General features: G+C 54.0%; 1 protein-coding gene across 4 annotated transcripts in view; it reads left to right on the forward strand.

Annotated features, from left to right (window-relative positions):
- CROCC2 (ciliary rootlet coiled-coil, rootletin family member 2) overlaps positions 1–12,812 on the forward strand; it is a 136,954-nt gene that overhangs the window by 108,569 nt on the left and 15,573 nt on the right. For 3 of the 4 annotated variants that reach the window (XM_050965329.1, XM_050965331.1, XM_050965330.1), the window contains 3 exons: positions 3,269–3,709; positions 5,376–5,525; positions 12,412–12,612. In XM_050965329.1, the coding sequence (XP_050821286.1) occupies positions 3,269–3,709; positions 5,376–5,525; positions 12,412–12,612 (792 nt within the window). The remainder of the gene's footprint in view (positions 1–3,268; positions 3,710–5,375; positions 5,526–12,411; positions 12,613–12,812) is intronic. The other variant, XM_050965332.1, reaches the window with a different exon arrangement.

Here is a 12,812-nt window from a genome sequence, read left to right on the forward strand (position 1 = left end):
CATTTGAGTTCCTTCAGAACTCTTGGGTAAATACCATCTGGTCCTGATGACTTATTACTGTTAATTTATCAATTTGTCATATTCACATTCACAAGCATATTTTCATAAAGTATATGGAGTGCAATGTCACATCCCTTTTCTGAAATTAAACGCTATTGTTTTGGGCCGCTGTGGTATTTTCCCCACCACAGGGATGTTACATTTAATTATATTATGGTCACTGTTAGCAAGCAGTCCAGCTATAATCACCTATTGGACCGGCTCCTGTGCTCCACTTAGGACTAAATCAAGAATTGCCTCTCCTCTGGTGGGTTCCAGGACCAGCTGCTCCAAGAAGCAGTTATTTAAGGTGTCAAAAAACTTCATCTCTGCATCCCTTCCTGAGGTGACATGTACCCAGTCAATACAGGAATAGTTGAAATCCCCCATTATTATTGAGTTTTTTATTTTAATAGCCTCTCTAATCTCCCTGAGCATTTCACAGTCACTATCACCATTCAGGTCAGGTGGTCGGTAATATATCTCTACTGCTATATGCCACTTTTTCAAGGTTGGGATTACTATCCATAGAGATTCTATGATACAGTTTGGTTCATTTAAGATTTTTACTTCATTTGATTCTATGCTTTCTTTCACATATAGTGCCACGCCCCCACCAGCATGCCCTGTTCTGTCCTTCCGATATATTTTGTACCCTGGTATTACAGTGTCCCATTGATTATCCTCATTCCATCAAGTTTCTGTGATGACTATTATATCAGTAGCCTCATATAATATATCAATATCCTCAGTCCAGCTCAGGTCTGCGTGAGCAAGCAGAGTGCAATCTGCTACACTCCCTGGAATGGTGCCAGGGATGGCTGAGCGTGGGAGACTGCTCCGTGGCTCCCTCCTTCATTGCCCAGGACAAGATAAGATTCTGCTGCACTGCTCGGGAGGGGTGGAGGGAGGGCTGCAGATGTTCTCAGTGCACATCCTAGAGCTGAGCCCTTCCCGAGGGCCATGGAAGCTCCAGGGCACTTGGGAACAGCAGGTAAGTAGGGGGATCAGTCTGCAGGGCATGGCCATTAAAGGAAATTGGCTGCCCATCAAAGAGCCAGGCCCCTTTACTGAGGGAGGAGCCAGCAGAGCGGATGTCCTGCCTGGACATTGAGACTCATGACACCATCAGTGCCTGCACCTAGCAGACAGGACCCCATTCTATATCCTGCTGCCTGCTGCTGCTTCTCTCTCCCTGGTCTGGGAAGTGGGGGCTCGCCGGTGCTCACTGGCTCTGCTTCTATCTTGGAGTCTGGGTCTTGTCCTGGATGACTCCTAGGAATCAGCTGGCCTTCAGAGACAAACGTGCTTCTCTAGGGAGCACAGAGACCCCTGGAGTGCCTCCAGACAGGGCTCATCCATACACCTTTATTCCTGGGCAGGTGACATGGCTTCAGGCCAGATTTACACCTCTGTAGAGTTCCACAGGCATCAGCTGCTGTGAGCTAGCTAAACCAGTGCCACCTCACACTGTTAGTTGCCCTGGTACTGTTCTGTGTGTAGAGCAGGCCCTGGTGATTGCTCCCACTCCAGAGCTGCCAGGCTGCCCAGGACAGGGCCATCACAGTCCCCGGAACTCCACGGAGCAGCCAGTCCTGGCAAATTCCCCTTCCTGTTATCACCAGTCACACTGGGAGCCTGATTCCCAGCCAGCGCTCCCCTTGATCTGTCTCCTCCCATCTTGCCCCCCATACCCTGCCCCACTACACAATCACACACCTTCTACCAAACTCTAGGCACCACACAAGGCCAAGAACCCTTCTAATATAGCACCCGGGGCTGTCCCTAGACAGCACTGGCACGTGGGCCAGGCACCAGTCTATTAGGCTAGTTCAGGGGTGTATGGCTGGCTTTTAATTGGGCATAGGGTGACCAGACAGCAAATGTGAAAAATTGGGACGAGGATGTGGGGTAATAGGAGCCTATATAAGAAAAAGACCCAAAAATCGGGACTGTCCCTATAAAATCAGGACATGTGGTCACGCTAACTGGGCACGCGTTAAAGAGTGTGTGGCAGAGCAGTGCCCAGGGCAGGGAACTGGCCTGTGTGGGGGAGGGAGCAGGCCAAAGTAGGTCAGGGGAAGCCTGGTGGGGGAGGGAGGGCAGGCATGTGGCAGGAGCGGAGCAGGCTGACACAGGGAGGGAGCAGCCTGCATGAGGGAAGAGAAGTTGCCTGAGCAAGGAGTGTGGAGGGATGAGCCAGTTCATGAGGCGGGAGCAGATGCATGAGGGGGAAGCGTGATGGGCTGGCGCGTGTATGCGGGGTAGCAGGCATGCGAAGGGGGGAGTATGATGGGCTGGCGCATGAGGGAGGAGCAGCCATGTGAGCAGGGAGCGTGGAGGGTCCTGCAGTATGCGCATGGCGTCGGCGTGTGAGTGGGGAGTAAGCGTGCAAGCAGGGAGCATGGAGGGATGTGTTGGCCTGTGAGCAGGGAGTATGGGGTGGGAGGGGTGCAAGCAGGGAGCATGGAGGGATGGGCTGGCTGGCGTGTGTGAGGGGGGAGCAGGTGAGGGGAGCGTGGACAGGTGTGTGAGGGGGGAGCAGATGCAGGAGCGTGTAGGGGCTGGCCGACGTTTGAGGGGGGAGCAGGCATGTGAGCAGGGAGCCGGCACGCGAGGGGGCAGCAGGCATGGGGAGTGTGGAGGGGCGGGCCAGCACATGAGCGGGAAGTGTGGAGGGGCGGGCTGGTGTGTGAGGGGGGAGCAGGCATGTGAGCCTGGAGCATGGAGGAGCAGGCCAGCATGAGATGGAGGAGCAGGCGTAAGCGTGGAGGGGCGCATGAGGAGGGAGCAGGCGCAGGAGTGTGGAGGGGTGGGCTGGCACGCAAGGGGGGTGGGGTGGGGCAGTGTGTGAGCAGGGAGCGTGGCAGGGCTGGGCGGGGCGGGGCATGAGGGGGGAGCAGGCACGCAAGCAGGGAGCGTGGAGGGGCAGACCAGGCCGGCACGCGAGGGGGGAGCGTGGAGGGGCGGGCCAGCATGCAAGTGGGGAGTGGGGAGGGCTGGACTGGGCCGGGCCAGCGCAAGAGGCTGGAGCGTGGAGGGGCAGCCCAGCCTGGCACACATGGGGAGTGTGGAGGGGCGAGCCTGTGTGTGCACAAGCGAGGAGGTGTTGGCCAGCATGTTGGGGGAAGCGTGGAGAGACGGGCCGGCACACGAGGGGGTCGCATGCTGCAGGCAGTGGTGGAAAGGATGATACATGTTGCTGAAGTAGGTCGCCTTTGTTTTTCAGGTGAAGGTCACTAGGCTGAAAGCCAAGGATACCAAGCTGGAGACAGACAAGCGGAGGCTGAAGGAAGTCCTGGAGGCAGCCGAGAGCAGGGCCACCAAGCTGGAGCTGAGCCATCGCTCCATGGAAGGGGAGCTTCAGCATGTCCGGCTCAGCCTGGTGGACCGAGATACCGAGATCAAGGCCCTGCAGGAGCAGGTCCAGGCCCTGCGCTGCCAGTTGGGGGACAGTGAGAGCAAATCAGCCACGCTGCAGCAGGAGCTGGGCCGCCTGGGTCACTCACTGGCCCAGACAGAGGACAAGGAGAGCCACCTGAAGGACAAGGTGCAGAGCCTTTCCCAGGCACTGACTGATGCCTCCACGGGGTCCTCCACCCTTCAGGAGAATGTCTTCCAGCTGCAGAAGGCTCTGACAGCAGCGGAGCAAGATCGCCGGGTGCTCCAGGTAATGGTCCCACCCCTTCTCCTTTGCACTGAGCAAGCAGACAATGTAGGGGTGGGACTAAGCAGGGGGAAAGGGGTCAGCGCAGTCTCTGGCCCTTTGGACACAGTCGGAAAGGCCGTTCCACCTGCTATGCCCACCAGTGTACATCCCAGTGAGGTCCAGTCCACCTCACAAACACCCCATGCTGCAGGATGCACCATGTCCCACCAGAGAGCAGAGCGCTGGGACCAGCACCAGGTGGAACTCAGCTTGAACAAGGGCCTGTAAACACTCCCTTTGGTTCCAATGCACTAGGGTTTGCCCAGCCTAAATATCGCAACATTTTGGAACAAACTAGTGTTTGGGTGAAGCTGCCCTGTTCAGAGATCACAGGGAAGCCAGCTAGCAGTAGGACCTCCCAGGAGGAAGTTTGCAGGCCTGAGTTGGGAGGTCAGGCTAGATGGGCAGAATGGGCCCTTTCAGCCTGGAAATCCACAAACCTGTGAATTAAGTGTGATGTCAGCGCAGCCCTGTAATCAGCCTAGCCTGCTTGAGGCTGGGCCCTGGATCTCCTCCATGGCTGCAAACATTAGCAACCCTTTCAGCCAGCTTGGCCTGAGGTTTGAGTTGGTGCACAGCACAACCCGGGCCGCAGTAAGATGGTAATGCTGTCCGTGCTGTTCCTCTTGTGTGGGTGATGTGTTGTCAAGCTGGAGCTGCCATCAGCAATCCATTGCAAAGAAAAAGGGAGCTGTGACTCCAGATCAATTCCAGACGGTACATTCCCCTCCAGCGCCACAATGTGCCATCCATAGCTCTGGAATCCCTGCAAAGAGTCCATCCACCCAACTGACCTGGAGGGAGTTACTGTGGTGTTTTGGCAGTGTGAGCGCAGACTCAGGCTTAGGATATAAGGACAGATGGCTGAGAGGTCGGGGCTATCGCTAGGGGCTCAGAGCCTATGGTCGCTGGTGTGACTGGCAAGCAGAGGCTAGCTAGAAAGAGAGTAACTCCCTGGCCTGCCCCCAGTCCCTTCTGATCCCTCTGGGAACACAGGCTCTTGGCTGGCAGTAACTCAAATCTTCAGCTGACACTTTTCAGTGCAAGGTAAATGGCTGAAAGAGGTGATCTCCATCCCTGATGTGAGTTGTGTGAGGCCCATGACTATGGATGTGACTGGGAGGATTCGGCAGGCCTGTGTGCATCCACACTTAGCTACAGAGCTGAACATCCCACAGGCTTTTCTGGACCCTGGATTCCCAGCTAATGAAGGCTGTAGTCTTTCCTCTTGGGGCTGAACCTCACCATTGTTATCTAGACATTTGACCCCTCAGCAGCCTGCTTTCTCCTGAATATGTGCAATGCTATGCACACCCATGGCACTGCCTCATCAAGAAAATTAAGAGCATAGGAATTGCCATACTGGGTCAGACCAAAGGTCAGTCTAGCCCAGTAGCCTGTCTTCTGACGCTGGCCAATGCCAGGTTCCCCAGAGGGAATGAATAGAACAGGGAATCATCAAGCGATCCATCCCCTGTCGCCCATTCCCACTGGGATATATAATACATATATCTTGTTGCACATGCCAGCTAACGCGTGCAGAGCATTAAGAACAGGCAGACCTGGCAGAGCTGAGGTAGCAATCAGTTTCTGATTGCTTCCTCTGAGTGACGCTTTCCTTTCTCAGGAGCGCATGGACTCTGTGCGGCAGGCGCTGTCAGACAGCAAGAGGCAGAACCACAGCCTGACGGACGCCATGCGCATACTGCAGGACCAGCTGGGAGAGCTGGAGTTGAGATGCAGGGAACTGGAGGCTCAGGTCGAGCACCTACAGGAGGTGAGTAGGGGAGAGAGGGAGGATGGCCTTGAGCTAAAGGTACTAGACGCAGCCTCGGGAGATCTGATTTTAAGTCCCTGCTCTGCCCTTGGGTGAGTCACTTAGCCTCTCTAGGCCTCATTTCTCCCTCATAATACTGCTTCCTTTGCCTGTTTAGATATGGGGCATATGTACAGCACCTCCTATGAGGGGCCCTGATCCCAGTCGAGGCACCGGGCAGTGTACATAATTCCCAAGGAGAAGCTGAACCATAGCAAGGGCAGGAGTGCCAACAAGGAGGGGAAAGAAGTTGGGAGGAGGGGAAAGAGCTCAGACCCTCCCATCCAGCTAAGTAGGCTCAGCATCTGGATGGGAGCCCTCCAAGTAACCCTACTGTGGGAAATGAGACTGGTGACTCGGGAGATAGCATGCCTTCCTCTAAGTTAGTTAAGCAAATGTCCTCCCATGGGGCTGAGGGCCCTGTGCCACTGAAAAGACTGGGCTCTCACTGAGACACAAAACTGTGGCCCCAAGTACTTGTGTGCATTAATGACCCTACATCCCTTTTACAAGAGGAGGGGAGTCAGCTTCAGTGGAGGGGCCTAATTGCAGCTGGGGGAAGTAGATGTTGGCTAGTGCCGTTTCAGCTGCACATGGTAATCTACACTTCCCACAAGCCTGTTGTGTAGTGTAGCTCTAGGCTGTTAAGCAGCTGCTGTGTTCTGCCCCAGATGTGCCTGACCCTTTTACCAAGTTGTCTAGGCAGCACCCCCTTTTGTGGCGCATCAAGACAGAACTCACTCCAGCGTGGGTCTCCAGTGGTCAGGTGTTGCCCCTCCTGGAACTGATGTCATGGTTCCTTCAACCCCCTCCTATGGCACACTGAAGTCTTACCCCTTCTGGTGTGTGAGAGTCCAAAACAAAAAAGAAAACTGTGCACTTCAAAACCAGGGCTCCACCCCTCTGGTCTGGGCTTGTCTCCCTGAGGCTGGTCCGTTTTTGTCAGTCTGCCTGGCCCTGGTCATCCTGTCCACCACATGGCTCCTCCATGCCAAAAGCTGCCTTAGGCTCTCGTCTGTAGCTGGTGCCCTCCCCAAGGAAACAGCAGATCTCTACTCTTCTTCCCGGACTAGGTCTCTTCCACCTTTCGGCTCTTCTCTCCACACCTGCCATTGGTTGCAGGTATAGCAGGATGGGGTCAACTGGGTCCACAGGCTCTCCTTAACCCTGTCATTGCCAGTGTGGGGCCTGTCTGCCCCATCACAGCTTCCAAGACACAAGAGAAGTAACAGCTGTTTATACAATTGTTAGTAAAACCCTGTGGGATGAAAGGCGCTATATACATGTAGGGTATTATTTAATAACATGCTGGTTATTATATATTTATTTATTATGGGAAAGAAGACAGCAAAAGATGGAATATTAAAAACAGCAAGAGGAAGCAAGATAGAGACACAAATGTAGACTGGTAGGGACTGTGGTTTCAGCTGTGTGGTGTAAATCTAGTAGAATTATTCCAGATTTACATTGCTGGACTGAGAGCAGAACTGGGCCCAGAGAGAAAAAGTCGAGAAGAGAAACCAGATATACAAACACTGAGGGAGCCACAAAGCCGTCCTCTCTGAAACTGTTGGGACCCATTTTCTGGTGGTGTAAATCAGCATGGTTCTTCTTCAAGTGATTGCTCATATCCATTCCAATTAGGAGTGCGCGTACTGCGTGCCCAGTCATCGGAAAGTTTTTCCCCTAGCAGCACCCGTCGGGTCAGCTGTGGAGCCCCCAGGAGTGGCACTTTCATGGCACTTGTAGCGGGGTGGTCACCCCGCTCCTGTCCTGAAGGGCTTAAAACAGCCCTGGGAAAGGACTGTGGCAGGGGAAGAGCTGATTGGGGGAAGCAGCCACAGAGGGGCACCGGGGTCCGGGAGGGACACGGGGCCAGCGGCAGGTGAGACACCAGCTTGCAGAGGGCGCTCCAGGCTGGAAGAGCTAATTCTCAGGACGATCAGCAGGAGGCGCCATGCTGGTGAGTCATCGCCCCGCCACAGCGCTCAATATATGACCCTGCCGACCCGGTGCCTCCTCGGTTCCTTCTTATTGTCAGTGACGGTTGTTGGAACTATGGCGTCTTGCTTAGCAAGTTCCCCATGTTTCCCTAGCTCTTGTTTTTCTTGTTGTTTCTTATATCTTTTTACTTAGTTTATTTTAGTAGTAGTTTGTAGCAGTTGGGCTGGGGGTGGTGACACCACTGACAGACTGTAGCCTGAGAACTGAGAACTGCCACTCCCCAGCCCCGAAACCAGCAGGATCTACCTAGCACCGCTCCCACTACCCAGCGCAGAAGCAGCACTAGAAGCAAGGGAGGAGTGGCTCTCCATCCCAGAGGCCCACCCCTCTGGAGCCAGCCAATGGGGCGCGTCCTTGGGAGGAGCCTGTGGAGACGGCACCATTGACTTTGGCCCTGCAAGGGGGACCGTTGAGTCTGGTGCCGTTGGACTCCCTGGCCCACATCATCGAGGAGTTGGAGCTGCCATCCACTCCGGACACCTTTGCGGCAGTGAGGGACTTCATCACCTTGACAGCGCTGAGGTCACCTACAATTCGTACCAAGCCTCCAGTACCACATCGTACGGCACCGTCTCGAGGCAAACCAGTGATGATCCAGCTGTCGGCACCGCTGATTGAGTCCTGGCAATGCTTGGAGTCCCGGCACCACTTGCAATCGCAGCACTGGTTGGACTCGCAACACCGCTTGGACTCATGGCACTGCTCCAGATTGCGCCAGCACTCCTGATTGCAACGCCGATCTGCACATCGGTCCCCTTCATGAAGCAGGTCCTGGACCTGGCAATGGTTCCGAGGCCACTCGACGATCCTGTGTAGCTCCAGGTCACGGCACAGCTCCCCACCCTCATGGCACCACTCGCCAGCTCACCTCTGCTTGGCTCAACCCTGGCCCTTGTGGTCCCAATCCTGGTCCTTGTACTTAGAGGTGGACTCTAGGTACTCAGAGCGGGACCGGCACTGGTCCGGCCATGGACACTCTGAGGTGGGGGCAAGACGGTGGCCTGTGCAGTGGCAGGGACCAGTGCAGTGGCCATTTTAGATCCTGTGGGTGAACCACTAGGCCCAGGGCTCCCAGTCTAAAGGCTCCCAATCAGCCACCTCTGAACCAAGGGTGCTGGAGGCCTCAGCCAGTCACCCCACCCCTATGGGTGCTGGGGAGGCACCCTGCCCCTGTCCCCCCTCGGATCCAACTCCAACTCCAGTTCCTGAGCCTGGGGCTACCAGCAACGCAAGTAGTCAGGCTCCTGATGAGCAGGAGGGGAGGGAGGACCCTGTTCTCCCATTATCCTCTTCGTCCTCCTCCCCATATGAGGCCATCGCAGGCACTTCCATCTATGGACCACCTCCTGTAGACAGCCGCGCCCACCAGGACCTCCTGTGCAGGGTGGCACGCAACATGGGCCTGCAGGCCAAGGAAATGGTGGAGTCAGAGGACCCGGTGGTCAACATTTTGGCCCCAGAAGGTCCTCTGAGGATGGCTCTGCCCCTCATCAAAACTATACAGGCCAATGCCAAGACTATCTGGCAGACTCCGGCCTCCGTCCCTCCCACAGCCAATGGCATCGAGAGGAAGTACTTTGTGCCCTCAAAGGAGTACAAATAACTCTTTACACACCCGCAGCCCTGTTCATTGGTGGTTGCGGCTGTAAATGAGAAAGAGAGGCAGGGGCAGCAGGCCCCAGTGCCCAAGTCCAAGCATCTGGACTTGTTTGGGCATAAAGTGTACTCTACAGGGGGACTCCAGCTCAGAATTGCCAACCAGCAGGCAATTCTGAGCTGATATAACTTCAACTTCTGGAACTCGATGCTCAAGTTCAAGAGCTTGTGCCAACTGAATCCAGGGAGGAGTTTGGGGCCATAGTAGAGGAGGGCAAGGCGGTGGCATGGACCTCTTTACAGGCCTCACTGGATGCTGCAGACTTGGCATCGTGCACCTTGTTCTCAGGTATTGCCATGAGGTGCATCTCACGGTTGCAAGCCTCAGTCCTACCACCTGAGGTTCAGCAGATAATGCAGGACCTGCCTTTTGATGGGGCAGGCTTGTTCGCGGAGCAGACTGACTCTCGGCTGCATAGACTAAAAGACTCAAGGGTTACTATTAAATCCTTGGGTATACACACCTCAGCAACTCAACAGAAGCATTTCAAGCCCCAGCAGCCACAGGAGCGTTTCTACCCTCCTCAGCCGAGGCTGGACTTCTACAGATGAAGGGGCAGGAACGGCAAAAGGAAGCCTTCGAATCCCTCTTCCAGATGAGGCCAGGGCCCAACCAAACCTTCCTTGGGTTCCAAGCACGCCTTTTAAAGAGAAGCCTGAAGACAGCGCACCAGACTCATTCCCAGATCCTTCCTTACTCTTTTTGAATCATTTGTCGCACTTCTACCGTGCCTGGTCCCAAATAACCTTGGACTGCTGGGTCCTCCGCACAGTGGAAGCAGGATACTCTCTCCAGTTCTGCTCCTACCCTCCCTCCCACCCCCTTCCCCGTCCCTCTTCAAGGACCCCTCTAACAAGCAACTCCTTATCCAGGAGGTGCAGGCCCTCTTCACTATGGGAGTGATGGAGGAGGTTCCTCAGGAGCTAAGGGGAAAGGGTTTCTACTCCCGATACTTCCTAATCCCCAAGGCCAAAGCGGGCCTCAGACCCATCCTAAACCTACATGGGCTCAACAAATTCATGGTAAAGTTGAAGCTCCGCATGGACTCACTGGGCACTATTATCCCCTCCCTGGATCCAGGAGACTGGTTTGCTGCCCTCAAGATGAAGGACGCATACTTTCACATAGCAATCCATCCAGCACACAAACACTTCCTGCACTTCATGGTTAAACATGAACATTATCAATTCATTGTCCTACCATTCAGCCTCTCAACAGCCCCGCGACCGTTCACCAAGTGCATGTCAGTCGTGGCTGCTTTCCTCCATCACCAGCAGGTGCAGGTATACCTCTACCTCGACGACTGGCTGCTCAGGGGCTGTACCAGGGCACAGGTGCAGTCCCAAATCCATTTGGTCAGGTACACGTTTGAGTGACTAGGTCTCCTCAACTTGGGGAAGTTGACCCTGGAACTGACCCAGAGAATAGAATTAATTGGGGTAGTGTCAGACTTGATCCAGGCATGGACCCTTCTACTGGAGTCCCGATTCTGAGCCATCACAGACATAATTTTTTTTTGCTGCTTGGGGCAGCAAAAACGCTAGAGCTGGCCCTGCTTGGGAGTCACCTAACTGGAATCAATATGAGCAATCATTCAAAGAAGAAAAAACAGTTACTCACCACTCGTAACTGTTGTTTTTTGAGATGTGTTGCTCATGTCCATTCCAAACCCACCGGCCTTCCCCTCTGTTGGAGCAGCCAGCAAGAAGGAACTGAGGAGGCACCGGGTGGGTGGGGTCATCATATATTGAGCACCATGAAGGTGCCACTCCAGAGGGCTCCACAGCTGACTCAACAGGTCCTGCTGGGGGAAAAACTTTCCGACAACTGTGCATGCGGTACACACACACCTAATTGGAATGGATATGAGCAACACATCTTGAAGAACAACAGTTACGAGAGGTGAATATCGTTTTTAACTCCTGTGGCTGCACCTCTTTACACCAGCCTCAATCTGCACAGCACTAATCCCAAAGCAGAGCTGGCCTCCACAGCCTAATAGTGTGTGAAAATGTGTCACCTCCCAAACTGCAGCTGTGCAAGGAGGGATTGTTTTTTCCACTGCTACCCACGACTCCACAGAAAACCAGCAGAAAGAGCTTTAGCCCCTGAAGACAAGTGACCTTGGGGGCCCCGACAGAGAGCAAGGCCCCATTGTGCTAGGTGTTGTACCTATACACCATCTCGTACCCACTTCTGTTTACGGCCTTCTGGTAGGCTTGGGCTGCCCAGCAGCGACCACCTGTTGACAAAATGAGCCTGGTGACAGGTTGGGCTGCATCTTGTTCTCTCATGCCGCATGGTCTGTGCAGTTTGTAGCACAGCAATAGCCATTTTGCCATGCTACATGGAACAGTGAAATACCATTGTGTATGCTGCACAACTCAGTGGAGCCACACTGCTTTGCACTAGCCCGGAGCTGGCCCTGTATCTTTAACCTAGGGTGACCAGACAGCAAATGTGAAAAATCGGCGGGGGGAGGGGTAATAGGAGCCTACATAAGAAAAAGACCCAAAAATTGGGGCTGTCCCTATAGAACTGAGACATCTGGTCACCCTATTTGAACCTTAATTACATTTTGAATGTCCCCATAAGCCTGTATTCACCAGGCCCGACGTGTGATGAAACACTCACCGCTTGGAGCATAGATGCTATCTTTACCAAGAGGCTGGCCTGGAGAATGTTGGGTTCCAGTATTGGCAGGTGCCAGAGACAATTTTACAGATAGAAAATATCTGCTCCAAGAAAGAGTAGGTTAGCATTTTTCAGACCTAGGCACCCAGCCCATTTTCCATGGGCCTAGCTCCTGTAGCAATCATACCATTTATTTAGATGCCTACCTATGGATTTTGGTGCCTAGCTTTAGGCACATGACATTGAAAATGTTGGCTGTAAATCACAGGCCTACATCTCACTATTCTAAGGAGACTGGTTCTTGTAGTTGCTTCCTGTAAGAGTAGAGCACAAAGGTACAGGCATCACACTGTTATTAACGCTGAAATGCAACTGCTCTGCTCAGCTGGTGCCTGGATTTGAACACTCCCTAGGCATAAGAATTCCCCCCCGACAGCCATGGGCCAGACCATCTGGTGGTGTAACCTGGTGCACCGGTGGAACTACACTGATTTACACCAGTTGAGGATCTGGCCCCAAAACCTTACAGTCCATCTCTTGGGTATGTCACAGATAGTCTGTCGTCAGCAGCAGAGTGAGCAGGAGGCTGCAGCATTGCAGCAGAACGTGCAGGATGAGAACAGTCTTCTCCAGGATAGACTGATGACACTGCAGCGAGCTGTAGCCCACCTAGAAGGGGAGAACAAGCAGCTGGAGCGATCGGCCTTCGAGCTGAAGCAGGACAATTCTGCCCTGAAGAAGACCCTCAGCAAGGTACAGTAGGGGGAGTTGTGAAGACACCAGTGGATGTTAAATTGGACACATGCAATGATGCACAAGTATGCAAACAGGCACAACCTGTCTCAGGCCTGGAGCTGTGTATTCCATCTGCAGACACTAGTTCACAGCTTGCATAATACTAGCAATGTCCAGGGTTGGATCCTCAGCAGAAAAATCATTGAGACTCCCAAAGA

Source organism: Gopherus flavomarginatus, chromosome 8 (assembly GCF_025201925.1).
Source record: "Gopherus flavomarginatus isolate rGopFla2 chromosome 8, rGopFla2.mat.asm, whole genome shotgun sequence".
NCBI lineage: Eukaryota > Metazoa > Chordata > Testudines > Testudinidae > Gopherus > Gopherus flavomarginatus.